General features: G+C 41.4%; 1 protein-coding gene and 1 long non-coding RNA gene across 4 annotated transcripts in view; one reads left to right on the top strand and one right to left on the bottom strand.

Annotated features, from left to right (window-relative positions):
* The window catches only part of LOC138621687 (uncharacterized), a 32,134-nt gene that overhangs the window by 15,942 nt on the left and 2,245 nt on the right, over positions 1 to 13,947 (top strand). Inside the window, exon 2 of the long non-coding RNA XR_011310954.1 lies at positions 9,409 to 9,512. This is a non-coding gene — a long non-coding RNA (uncharacterized lncRNA). The remainder of the gene's footprint in view (positions 1 to 9,408; positions 9,513 to 13,947) is intronic.
* The window catches only part of arb2a (ARB2 cotranscriptional regulator A), a 149,535-nt gene that overhangs the window by 134,596 nt on the left and 992 nt on the right, over positions 1 to 13,947 (bottom strand). For all 3 annotated transcript variants that reach the window (XM_069699914.1, XM_069699913.1, XM_069699915.1), the window contains exons 3-4: positions 13,228 to 13,329; positions 9,075 to 9,175 (exon numbers count right to left, since the gene is read on the bottom strand). In XM_069699914.1, coding sequence (XP_069556015.1) covers positions 9,075 to 9,175; positions 13,228 to 13,329 — 203 coding nt within the window. The remainder of the gene's footprint in view (positions 1 to 9,074; positions 9,176 to 13,227; positions 13,330 to 13,947) is intronic.

Here is a 13,947-nt window from a genome sequence, read left to right as displayed (position 1 = left end):
CAACCTCCTTCTGCGTCGGCCTCTGAGGACTACGTCTCAGCAGCTGATCAGTACAATAAGAAAGGCCTCTTTGTCACCTAATTACCAATGTGTTATTAGTGCGTTAATGAAATGCCTGCAGGAGGCAGCGCCGAGTGTCTGCATTGTCGGCATCGAACGATAGAACAAGCACGAGGAGTGGCATGTAATATTAAGATACGAGAAGGGAAGGGAGGGGAGGGGGATAAGAGAAAGAAATAGAAAGAAGGGGTGTGTGTGTGTGGGGGGGGGGGCAGGCAAAATCAATTGAAATCAATAGGTTTCACTACCATAAATATGCTCACAAAGTTCTTTTTTTTTATCAATAATAAATATGGAACATCAGGCTGACAAGAGACAGGTGCATTATCTTAAATACCAATCTAAGCTTGGATTCTCTCTGTCTATTATTATAAAGTTGAACTCCCACACTGCACCCAAAGTCACCCCAAAAAGCCACAGTTTCCCCTGAAGACACTCACACAGAGTGATGAACACAACCGACAGTATCCTCAAACAGCAAGCTTTCTACACGAGCGTGAGAGAGATCATGGGACAGTCTGATATAGACCTTCGGCAGCTGAGGTCACCTCTGAGTCTGTGGTTTGTTTGTGCAGAGGAAGCATTGTGGCGATGAACCAAGAAGAGGGGGATCAGGGAGGAAGGAAGGACTTAGGAGAAGGCTCAGTGGGAGGAAAGAAAGAAGACAAGAAGGGAGAGATGGCGAAGTAATCCCCAGGAGACAGAGACTCGTGCCAGCTCCCACTGCGGTGAACAGCTGAGAGGAGAAGGAGTGGTGGAAGAAGGAATTGAGGGGGAGAGAGAACATTACAGTGCATGGCCTTGATAAGAGGCCTTCAAGTGGGTGGGCTGTGACATCAACTCCTCGCAAACTTCTGGTCATCCCCATAACAGTCTCCCCATCGCTCACATACACACACCAGGCCAAAGTATTAATGAAGACCGTTTGCTGCAAGTAGATATGTTTTTCAACTCCTCACTTCAGAGAAAGAAAGACCTCCCACAGTGTGTGTGCACATGTATCAGTTTATGTGCGTGTGTGTTTATCTGCATGCATGTGTGCTCTCCCACTGATTACAGCAGTCATGCCTGGTTTGGCTGACCGCACCTGAGGCAATAGGGGGATGATCCTTCCCAGGCAGACAAAAAAAACAAACGTGGGGAGGAAGAGAAGCAAGACAGGAAGTGGAGGAGCGATCAAGAGGCAGGAAAGATGAGGAGATAAGGAACAGGAATAAGACAATCTAGAGTAAAGCAAATATGAAGAGAAAAGAGGAATAGGAGTCAAGAGATGATGAGAAGGAGGCAGGAATGGTCATAGTTGAGATGGTCAAGGGCAAAGGAAACAAACAAATGAGGGAACACCACAGTGTAAAACCAGCCATCAGAGACCATCATGAAATATGAACCATGTCAATGAACTTTAATTAGCAAAGACAATTATAATTAACTTATTTACATAATAAGCATGAACATTCTTTTTTAAAGTCTTTCAGAACAAGTAATATTTAATCAATTGCCACCGCACGAAATTTGTTTAGACAAATTTTAAATCATCCCAAGTCACAGTTACGGAGCCGGTTTAAGGCCTTGTGAGCACTTTGGTTTAAATGTAATTTTTCACACTTACTGGGGCTCATGAAGCCACACTGGTTTATCTGAAAAACTATCTCTGAGTGGAAACCATGTGCATAAATATACTATAGACAGTAACACATACTGTATACACACATACACAAGAAAACTCATGTACAGGCACACACACTTCTTGTCTCTCTAGTCCAGAGCCCTCTCCAAAAGCCACTTAGCCATAGAAACCAGAGAGCAAAAAGAGGCATCAAAGCTGTTTATATAATGAAACTGAAAGAGCTGCTCCGTGCCGTATCACTGACTGCACCCAGGAAAGCATTCCTTCTTCTCCAGAGAATAGAGGAAAGGAAGAAAAAGAAAAAAGGAGAAAATCCCCCAGAACAATGCAACACAACAACAGTGGCAACAAGAGCAAAGCATGCTCAGAAAGAGAGAGGCTGCGAAAATGAGAGAGAGCGGAGCGTGAGGCAATAGAAAGGTTGTTTATTTTAAGTCAGCCTCGTGTACCAACAGAAAATGTATTAAAATAGGCCCTATTGTTGTGAATTTGTGATCTGTCAGTCCACGTGGGAAACAAAGAGAGAGGGAGAGAGGGAGAGAGGGAGAGAGGGAGGGCGGGAGAGAGAGAGAGAGTGCTGTAATTCCCATGAGGTCTCTGTCATTCTTCTGTCAGAGGAGAGAGGGCTCTCCAGGGGAAGAGAAAGTTCTCAGACACAGACTGACAGACAGACTGTTTACACTTACAGTAGATATCCCTCTCTCACACTCTCTCTCTCTCTCTCTCTCTCTGCCCTCCCTGCACTGCTCTTCCTAATGGCGTCATAATGACCTCCTCAGGTGTTAACTGAGAAGCAGGCAGAGGGCTAATTCAAAGTAAAGCATTGTGTGCCACCGTGGGTGTCTGCTGCGGCAGGGACAGATGTCTGTGCTGTAACTACCAGCCCTCCTGTCTTTTCTCTAACACCTCCCCAAACCCCACATCCACCCTCTACCCCCCCCCCATCCCCTGTCCAATTCCCTTTTCTTTCAACAACTGAAATCCACATCACCCACACTCCCTGCAACCATTTTTGCCTGACCGTGTCTGCTTCCTCCTCGCTGCTCTCAGCAGAAGCTGCAGCAGCGGTGTTAAAGTGTTTGGGGAATGGAGACGTGATGGCAGTCGGTGACTCAGGGCAGACAGCTGTCATTTATAGTTCCTCTTTAGAGAGATCCCATTAGCTTCCCGACAAACTAGTCCACAACTGTTATGGGGCCTCCTGGTGCTTTAAGTACAGTATAGTAGTCTGTCTCTAGGGTTCCCAGCATGGCCTGGACGCAACACTGCGCCATGAATTTTTTTAGTCAACTCATAGCACTTGTATCCATCTCTTGTTGGTAAGTGTTGTTTATCAAACATGGATAAAGATTGTATTTTCTTCACTATAGACCTATAATATTTATTTCAATGCTCTTTAAAGGCCTAAATATACTCCAAAATATTGTTGCAGAGAGCAGAGGACTCAAAGGATGTGGTCCTGTTTATACAACAATTGGTGTTTGCATACCCAGACATATTCAACTGCATGCAGTCGACAGGGAAAATCTAAGACTCACTTGAGGAGAAACTCTGAAATCTCAAAAGAGGTAAGTTGTTGCAGGAAATTCCCCAAAATATTACATTGCAGCCTGTTCAACTGCTGCAAGTTGAAGTGCTCTCCCTCGATACTGGACCAATTTCAAAACGTGTTGTCCCCCATTAGTCATTTAGAACCAAAATGATGGGAAATATTTTCAAACTGGACCCGAAGTTTCCCTTAAAGCACCATTTGTTATTCAAAGGTTTGTATCGAATTAAAAATTCATGCAAAAATAGCAGTCTCTTCACTAGTGGTGTCAGACTTTTGGACCCCAATTCACGAAGACTTCAGCAAGGCCTTAAAAGATAACCGGGAGACTGTGAGACAGAGACGAAGAGACAGAGGGAAAATGGGAGAGAGCAAGCAAGAGTGAGAGAGCACGCTTTCTAATTCAGCCATCTGGCTAGCTTTACTTCATTATAATATTCCGACTGTGTGTGTGTGTGTGTGTGTGTGTATGTTTACAAATTTGTGTGTGCCTTCCATTCGACAGATGCAGACAGAGCAGAGAAGAATCCTCATTTATTAACAGCTTAATAGAGCTCCATCTGGGCCAGACCCTATGCTTGTCTTCTATCAGAGAAATTCATCACCGAATCACAGGAATTAGACTACAACTGACACCTACACAGGCTGAAGTGACCCTGCTGCACTGAGCAACACTGCACAGATAGCCTGCACTGTATTACAGTTGTAATACAGCCATTATGATAACGGTCAGAGTCAGGAATGGAAAATATCACGACACCAGTAGTCTGTGGGTTTTTCAGTCTTGGTTTTGATTGTTTGAGTTTGAATACAAACAACAACAACAAAAAAGAAGAAGACAATAAAGAATATATTAGACCAATACAACAATTTTACAAACCGGAAAACCACAGAATAAGATTCTCTAAGTCAGTGCTTAACCTCTTTGTAGAGTGCATTAACTACATAAAGGGATATTTAATTTGCAGGGTTCTTATTAGTCATACTTATCCAGAGACAGACAACGAGAAATGCCCTTTCTTATACTGTTGCCATACCTTCAGACTACACAGAGACATAATAAAAGCATCAGTCAGGGAGCTGACTCTGGGGACCTAATAACCTAACTGCCCTTGAAAACCTTTATTTTAGATAGTTAACGTGAGCACATTCAAAGGCTTTCATGCTCCGGCATAAGGCTGCTCATGGTTCTGAGGAGCACCATTCTTCCACTGTATGTTTGCACTGATTCAGCAGACTGCACTTATATAGTACAGTGAAACAGTTTGTTTTATTTACCTTTCTATTCCCTTTAACTCAGCCTGCCTTGTGCACATCTTTAATAAGTGAATTCCTAAACTTCAATAAGTGAGAGTTTTAATTTCCCTCTATTTAGCCACAGTATTATGCATTTGAATTTGTTTTATTGATGCAGGTAAACATATGTGCTATACATTAAGTGTGTCACCATGTTTATCTAGTCACATTACAGTCACAGTCTTTCATCTTCTATCAAATTATCCACTCCTCTTTCTTTTTTCCCTTTGCTCTTTCTAATGGCTGCAGTATCTTGGGCATTTTCTATTAGTTATATTTCTCTTTCATCATAGAATGACCTCATGTAATTCCATCTCAATTTATATTCATGTAAGTTTGTTTCATGATTTTTATTGCATTACAAAAATCAAAAAGGACTGACAAATAAGGCTGCAATCTACTTTGATGGTTAATAGTTTTTTAACTGCAGCCCTGGCACATACAGTGCATCCGGAAAGTATTCACAGCGCTTCACTTTTTCCACATTTTGTTATGTTACAGCCTTATTCCAAAATGGATTAAATTCATTTTTTTCCTCAAAATTCTACACACAATACCCCATAATAATAATAACATGAAAAAAGTTTTTTTTATTTTTTTTTTACATTTTTGCAAATCTATTAAAAATAAAGAACGGAAATATAACATAAGTACATAAGTCCGGATACATCCAGGTGCACTGTATTTGCTCTTCACCTACATGTACAGAAATATAGTCAATGGTTCCCAAACAAAGAGAACCTTTGCAGCTTCTCAGAAATACCATCTGCAAATCTGTCTAAATTGTACCATTAATACATTGCAAAAAATTCGGAGTTATTTTTCTATGGAGGAAAAAGGACTCTCCGCTCTTTTGCTCAACCCAAATGTTGTTCCCATCTTTTTCTTTTGCTTGGAGGCCATCACACCAACATCCTCGTTCTCCCTCTTTCTATCTGTCCCTCCATTCAGAGGAGGCTGAAGTGCAAATTGGACATCTGGTGCTGTGATGTGTCTGACAATACAGCCGGCACCCCCTAGCCCCCTCACAAATGTACACAGACACACAAACGCGCGCGCACATGCGTGCACACAGCGTCCTCCACACAAAATACAGAAGCGTGAGGATAGACAGATCTTAAAAAGGAAGAAAGGAGGGAGGGAGAGGTAGACAGAGGTGTGGAGGAAAGGAGGGAGAGAAAGGAATGTGATGGAACATTACGGGGCAATGATGATGCCATTCTATTCACACTGCCAGGAGCAAACACATGCACCCATGTCCTTGTGCCATCTCACACAGCTCTCAGGCTGAATGTAGCTGGTTCTCAGACCATCTCAGGTGGCAGGCTGATAGAGGACATTTGGGTGTGTTGTAGAGTGGTGTTGGCCCATAACAGACCTGTCTGCATACAGGCTTATTCTACATTTACTCTCATGACATCTGAGAAAGTCTCTCATCATGCCTGACATAAAGAAATGAAGTGCGATGCGATGCGAGAAAGGACTAGACAGACAAACTATGGCACACAGTGATGAATCTAAGCAGAAATGTATGTATGCATGTATCGGCTATACAATTTCAGAATTAAGCATGCAGGTATATGCCTGTGTGACACACACTCCTAAACCGGTACATAAAGAGGCTGACTAAGCAGCATAACCTACTTCTACAACCAAAGGCATACAATTCAGTAGTTGTGTCTATTTATAATAGGGCATTTTTCTTACCAGCAAAAACAAAGCATTTGTACTTGCAAAGCTGTGCGAGGTACGGTATTCATTTTCTTGAATCATCTATGGCCTAAAAACAACAGACAGATAATATTGCTTATTCAGGTAGTGCTCCTTTCTTTCAGCCAGTTAATCTCCTGCAGCACAATTCATACAGTATTTGTTCTCATTACACTTGCTCGCGTCAACAGGGATTGACACCGTTTCCTTTTTCCCTCTCTAAAGAAGATGCTTCTGTCAATTTTTTAATCACAGTATGAATATAATTTGCATACATCTTGCTTGATCATTATTTGTTTCCTCCAAATGTTTGGCCCCCCTCAGATGCCCGAGTTCAGTTAGTTTAAATGCCTGTGTGTTCTTTCAGGGCCTCTGCTTTGCCGCTACCAAATGTTTGTTTCTACATCCTTTTTAGATGCTGGTAGATAGTGCCTGAGCAGGCAAAAGAAAAGAGGGGAAAAAAGCCTTCACAGAAGGCTGGCTCTCAAAGGAGCTGCTGTATACCTGCATTAGAAATAATAAAAACACCCAGGTAATCCCACAAACGGGTCTATCACTTTGCTTTGAACTTCAAAGAATGCACACAACAATTAAAAGCAACATAGTAGTGGATGCAAATAAAAAAAATTAAAAAAAAACTGATTACAAAAGAACATTTGTCTCATTATCTTAATACATATTGCATGTGGTGAAACTGTGGGAGTGAATTGAGCTGTACTTTAGGATGGTGTATGTTTGGGTACACGGTGGCGCAAATGAAAAACTTCATCAAGAGCATCAAAGAGCTTCATAAATAGTGTCAGCAGGATTTTAAAGCTGTTATTTTGTGACATGGAAACCTTTAAATGGAAGTACAGAAGCAGATTTTAGTGTCCAGGCTTCCAGTACTGTGTACATTATGGGCAGGTTGTTTTTAGTTTTTATACTTTATAAAAGTGTGTGTTTTAGCTGCTGTTTAAAAGAATATAAAGAGGTAGCTGTGCAGATTGAGAGCAGTAACTGATTCCAAAGTTTAGGAGCTAAAACAGCAAAAGCAATGTCACCTTTTGTTCAGTGTCTGGAACTGTGAGAGGAGCTTTTTCTGCTGACCTAAGAGTGCATCTTTGATTGTGAGGGGCTAAAAGGTAGATAGTGTTTGGAGAACAATTCAAAGCTTTAGTGATTAATAAAGTTTGAAACTGAATTCTAAACTATAACCAAAGGGGTGCAGTGTTTTCTTTCATTGTGGTCCTATTTAACAGCCGAGCTGCTGCATTTTGGACCAGATGAAGATGATTTAATGCTTTTTTACTCAGCGCAGTATACTGAGAGTTGCAATAGTTCAGATGGGATGAGAGCATAAACTACTTTTTCCAGATGAGTGGGCAAAAATAAATAGCCTGTTTTAGAGATGGTTCTCAACTGATAAAAATACTAGGTTGGCTCCCAAATAGATGACTAAGCGTTAGTCAATGAGAAAAGTCTTAGCAGACCAAGTTTTCATTCGTGTTTTAGTCGCAGGAAGAAAAAAAACTTGCCTTGTTAGAGAAGTTATAAACAACTTACAGAAACATTTGTTACAGTTTGAGGCTTCCCCTTTATGAAATAAATTAACAAAATGTCCAGTGTCCTTGCTGGTTGCTCGACACATTCAGAATTGTCAGGAGGCTCGCTTCATGCATGCACTTGTAAAAGTTGTATTTTAAAAGCTAATTATTGTAGTTTTGTATTTGTCTGTAATGTAGCATAATGTAGTGTTAACAACTACATTATGCATTACTTATTACATTCTTTGTCAGCCTTGGAAGTCTAATTCCTTTTTTAACCATCTTGGGTTTAAGTGCCCAGTTTAGAAATCCAGACTGAATCCAGGTTCACTTTTAAGAATCAATTTCTCTGAATCTCCACCATGAAGAGACATTCAAAAGGAAAAAAAACATTTTTTTAAACAAAACTAATTCAAAACTCAGAATATAATTGGACAGTATATGAGCTGCTAAAGGGCTTTACATTTAAAATGAGGGCTTTTTCATTTCATAAGGCTGCAGAGAAGCAGCTGCAGTAAAGCAGTTGCTGAACCGGACTGTGGTGATGGAGAGGGAGCATAGCCGTGAGGCAAAGCTCTCTGTTTCCTGATCGGTCTACATCTGCACCCTCACCTATTGTTATGAACTCTGGGTTATGACTGGAAGAATAAGATCACGGAGCAGTTTAAGGCCCCCTGGAATGACCTGGATGACGTTGCAGGGAACAGGGACGTTGATCGCCACCGATATGAGCGTTTCATTTGAAAAGGATAGTCACAGCATTCGGCTTACCAATGGTGTAACCGCATTCACTCACGAGGCATTATGCCAACCAATGTTGTAAGTATAAATCTCTCAGTCATTCAGTCAATATATATTCATCTAGCCCTGAAACAATGAACATTTAGACAGCTCTTTTGAGAAATGGTCACACTCTTCTTCATTATTGTTAACGTTTTCTAATTGTGTGTTCTTCCACAGCAGTTCTGCCACCACAGTTAATAAAACAATAAAAGACTTGACATGAAATTGATCTGCATGGGGGAATTACTGTACTGTACATGTGACATGTATCACAAATCGACTTTACTCCAATATAATAAAACATGTTGCAGGTTACTTGTGTGATGAGGGTTTGAGTGCCATCTCTATTTGTTCTCCAAATAAACAACAACCATTGCACCATGTTGTTACAAAACTGGTCAAGACAAAACTCCCTAAAAGGTTCAGCAGCTGAGGCCAAATTTGCTGAACATGTGTGGCTTGATTGAAGACTAAAAAAAACATATTGTCACTTGGTATGCCAGAAGAAAATGCAGCGTATTACCTCTCCAAGAGCTTCATAGCGTTTCTGGTTCCAGCGGTGGAGATCCTCTCTGGCATTGAACACAAAGGGTTCATCTGTTTTCATATGTCTGAGCTGGCCATCTGTGGGAGATAGATATAATGAAAAGAAAGAAAAAAAAAAAAACACATCTTTAATAATAACAAACACCTGTATACGTGTGCTTGTGTTTGATAATAAATTCTTTTTTTTCCCGCTTTTTTTGACTACACATGACAAATTAAGCTTGATTCATTTTTATTTTGTTGCTTATTTTCATTTTCTCACAATTTTTTTGTCAACTGGTTTATTTGCTTCCTGACTCTCCCTCCCTCAGACCCCCCATCTGGCAGGTACAAGGCCTGTGGATGCAGCAGCATTCTTCCAGTCACGACTCCAACAGCCTTCTGGGTAGTCTGGCAGGCCAGAGCTGGACAGCTGGTATGGTAAAAATTCTCTTTCCCTCTCTGTCTCTTTACTCGTCTAAAAGCCTCTCCCCTTCCTCTTTAACTGTGGCAATCTCTCTCTCCCTTTCCTTCCTTGTTCACTCTGGCGACAAGCCACAGTTCTGCTGTCCCTCCCTTTTCAACCTGAAATCTCTGAGAGCAAAGACTAAAGGAGGTGTGGGAAAGGTTCTCAAAATGTTTTGTGTGTGTGTGTGTGTGTGTGTGTGTGTGTGTGTGTGTGTGTGTGTGTGTGTGTGTGTGTGTGTGTGTGTGTGTGTGTGTGTGTGTGTGTGTGTGTGCGTGTGCGTGTGCGTGTGTGAGCATGAAGAGAGAAAGGTGAGCTGGCACGCATTAGCCACGGCGACAACTGCTCCTTGTAATTCCTTTGAGAATGCTGTCTGGGCATCAGCCAATCACCCTAACCAGCACAGCTTACACACACCCAAACACACACGCACACACAGATCTCCATCTCCAGCCAGGAGGACCAGGTGTGGGCATACAGTAAGTGTCACTCGGCTTAAGTAGGTGTGCTTGTTTAAATTGTTACAAGTGAGCCTCACTGCCTTCTCACCACACAAGAATTGATGGAGAATAAACAAAAGGTCTTTGGGAACAATGCTTAAGTGATTTATCATAATTCAGGGAAACTAGAGGAGCTTTTAACACATTCAGGATTTATTTCATATAAAACAGTCATAAGATAGGAAAATGCTGTACAGAAATGCTACTACTTTTTTAAGCAATTACCCATGTGCAGCTGTGAAACCACTACCTTAGCAATGAGCCCATCGATCCTGGAGTTGACACTACAACACAATAAAACACTAAACAGTGTTAAATTTAATTTTGACCTTTATAACTGCAAAATGTGTAGGAGCTAAACCACAAAAAAGTACACATACTTAACCCAAATAGCCAGAGGGCTCTCATACTTTCTCAATTATTGCACAATGTGAGGAAACCCATCTAAGATATAAATAAATATCATATCTCTGCAAGATAAAAGACTGCATTTTTTTTCATTTCCCTCTAAATTGCCACCATTTTCACACCTCTATCAATGTGATAAATCTTACATTGCCGGCTCACTGTGTATTACAGCACTCGCTTTCATGGGTAGTTGTTAGACAACATGTAATCCTGAATAAAGGTTTGGTTTTATGTTGCAATAAAAAAAAAAATATATATATATATATTTGTGCCTGAAAGGTTGAGCAGGAGACAAGTGAGAAGTTAGAAAACAGCAGTTTCCACAAAATGTACCTTGAAGAAAATCAATTATGCATTAATGGAGGGGTGATGATCTAAACACTACAGCCTAAGAGAGGGAAGACAGGAACTATATCGAAATCCTACAGTAGGACACGTGTGTGTGTGTGTGTGTGTGTGTGTGTGTGTGTGTGTGTGTGTGTGTGTGTGTGTGTGTGTGTGTGTGTGTGTGTGTGTGTGTGTGTGTGTGTGTGTGTGTGTGTGTGTGTGTGTGTGTATGTCTGTGCATGAGGAAGGGAGAGAAGAAAGGTGCAGTGTGTGTGTGTGTGTGTGTGTGCGAGTGTGTGTATGGGCTGGGGGGTGATCAGCTCCACCGGCTCCCCCAACACATCCTCTCAAAGGAATAACATTTTCTCAACTTTTCTCCTCTTTTTCTGTCATAATTAGCATTCTGTTCTCAATTTGGCCGCTTAATTAGGTGTACATAACCTTGGATTTCCAGTAATGGAAAACCGCAGGGCTAGCGAGATGAAGCCATCATCTTCAGTGATTAAGATACCTGCAAACTATTGTACACAGCCTCTTCTGTATTCACATCATTACATGGTGAAATTAACATTTTTGTTCCACCTGTCTCGGGCTAAGGTAGCCTGGGTGTAGCTAGAGAAATGCCTGTAAGCCAGAGCGACTGTGAGTTGTCATACTAGAGACATTGCCTGAGGGCCACGATGGCTTTAATAGAAATGCTAACCTTCAGAAACAGGCCTGAGTAGAAATTGACAACACATACATATTGGAGGGGGTGTGTATGCCTGTGTGTGTGCGTGTGTGCGTGTGTGTGTGTGTGTGTGTGTGTGTGTGTGTGAGGAAACTGTGTTTCGGTTGAAGGTTTTGAGTGAGACAGGGGCAGAAATCAGAAATGAAGAAATACAGAGGAAGGGAGAGAAGAGGGATGAGGGGCGACAGGAGCATGAGGAAGAGAAGATGGAGAGCCTCTGAATGTGTTCCTGCCTCCATGGTAGACTGAGCTGGGACTTGAGGGTGGGGCAGGGTGGTTGGTAGGTGTTTCATGGCGGCGGGTGGGAAGCTAAGTCTCCATGTCTCTGTTCTTAGGCACAGCGAGGTTATGCAAATGCTCCGTCAGGCAGAGGGCAAGGCTGAGTAGGTTACTGACGGGCCGTAGAGTACACAACATGTCCCCCACTCAGCCAGCCAGACAGCCAGTAGAGACACTGACAGAGAACAGAGGGGGTAAGAAAGAGAGAGGAAGAGACTACAGGGGAATACAAAGAGCCAAAATCACCAGCACCACTACCTTTCCAACTCTTCCTCCTTCTCTCCACCTGGTTTGATTAAAGCAAGCCAAGAGAATCCTAAAGAGACTTTTATGTCATCTGGACCCACACCACACTGGGTTCAGCTCTCCATGCTGTCACTGTTGACTGACACACATGTACTATAGACTCCCAAAAGGTCCCAAGTGACAGCAGAGACAGTTTCATTTCATGAATTCAAAAACTAGGGCTGTACATGAATAAACAGTCTCTTAGTCGACCAATAGTCCTTAGTTCAAACCAATAGTCGACCAGTTATCGCACGTTTGTTAGATTAATTTAAATGTTTAAATATGTATTTTTTGGGGGGTATCAGAAAACTGTTTAATTTCCAAGGCTGACATAAAATGTAATAAATAATATTGTTAACATTGTGCTACATTACTGAGAAATACAAAACAATAGAAAAAAATATAATGAGAAGTAGTTCACAACCTGAGGGCTGGTTGGTACAAATATAGAAAGCACCGCATCATGCACGAAGTACAAAGAAGCTACAAGCTTTGCGAGTAAGTGCTCGAAGTTTTGTCACTTAATCAAAATTAGCGTTACACAAGGTTTTGTGGGCAGTGGTCCAGATGCGTCCCTGATTTCTCAGTGGACATGATCCATGTTAAAGCCTATGGCAATGATGCAATGAGCCTGGAGAGGTGTTTTGAATGACATTCACATTTCGGAGGGGCAGAACATCACTATCCAAAACCAAAATAGGTGCATCAGGTCAGCAGTGTAATCAAGTCGGTTTTCTTTGACATTCACATTCTCTGATCTTTCTGATCCACCCGCATATGTTTTAAGGGGAAATCACTAATTGGCGGATCTTATCGGGACTGTAACAAGAAGTTCCAGACAGACGCTGCTTCATTTTAAAGGGTCATCAGCCAGAATGAAACGTCTGCGATAGATGAGAGGTCACTCACACTAGCTCATGTTCCCTGCAGTTTATACCCAGGCTTCACGAGGTTTGGGCCCCCAATACAGTGGCAAAATTTAAGTTTGTATTCACCTTAGCTACGGTGTTTGTGAGGTAGTTTGTCAGCAGTGTCACTTAGACTTCATGGGGTTTGGTGAATATGTTAAAGTGGCAGATTTTGTGTGTAACTGGGCAAGGCAAGGAACTTTAACAGTACACTTATGCTTTAAAGACTAAATGTATGTACGTACATTCATTGAAGGCGTATTCAAACTCCTCCAGTGTTTTGGGGAAAGTAAAAGGAGGTTCATCTTTCTTCATCAGTTCATCTAAGTCAATTCTTGACAGCAAATCTGTGGAAAAAAAGAGGAAAATTAAGGGAGAGATCAACTTAGTGACAAGAGCAATGGCTGATATTCACCCAACAATGTAAGATTCAAATGTTCATTTCATAATCTCAATCACTCCAACCTCAGAATATGTTGCAGAATCACTTATATTTTACTTTATAAATTCCCATGTAATGAAGTTACAACAAATGCTTCATGTCAAAGTCCTCAGTGCTTGCCTAAAGTGGCATAACCGGAAGAAAAAAGTGAATTCACATCAAATAACAACAGAATCAAAAAAATGTCTGCGCATCCTTGCACTGAAGTAGAAAGGAAGAGGAATTGTGAAGAAAAAACAAAAATCACACAACTGCTGAGAGGGTGGGTGAATAAGTTTTGACTCAAGGATAAATGGAATAGTTTGTGTCCTTTGTCACATATTCCATATGCCAACGACTGTAAACATCCAAACATGAGGTGGTAAGTATAGTTTTCAGTTCAATAAACAAAAGTAAAAATGTTTCTTATTTAGTCAGATAGACTGCATACATTTTAAAGACATACATTCAGAGTGAGCTGATTGCACGTTGCTTCATAAAAATGTAGATTGAGGAAGCAGAACTCACTCATTTGTGTGTGTCA

Source organism: Brachyistius frenatus, unplaced genomic scaffold (assembly GCF_029030835.1).
Source record: "Brachyistius frenatus isolate BFR_SWC_R1_liver_20210118 unplaced genomic scaffold, ASM2903083v1 Contig_31, whole genome shotgun sequence".
Classification (NCBI taxonomy): Eukaryota; Metazoa; Chordata; class Actinopteri; family Embiotocidae; genus Brachyistius; species Brachyistius frenatus.
The sequence above is the reverse complement of the archived record's forward strand: the minus strand, read 5'-3'. Positions and strand labels throughout refer to the sequence as shown.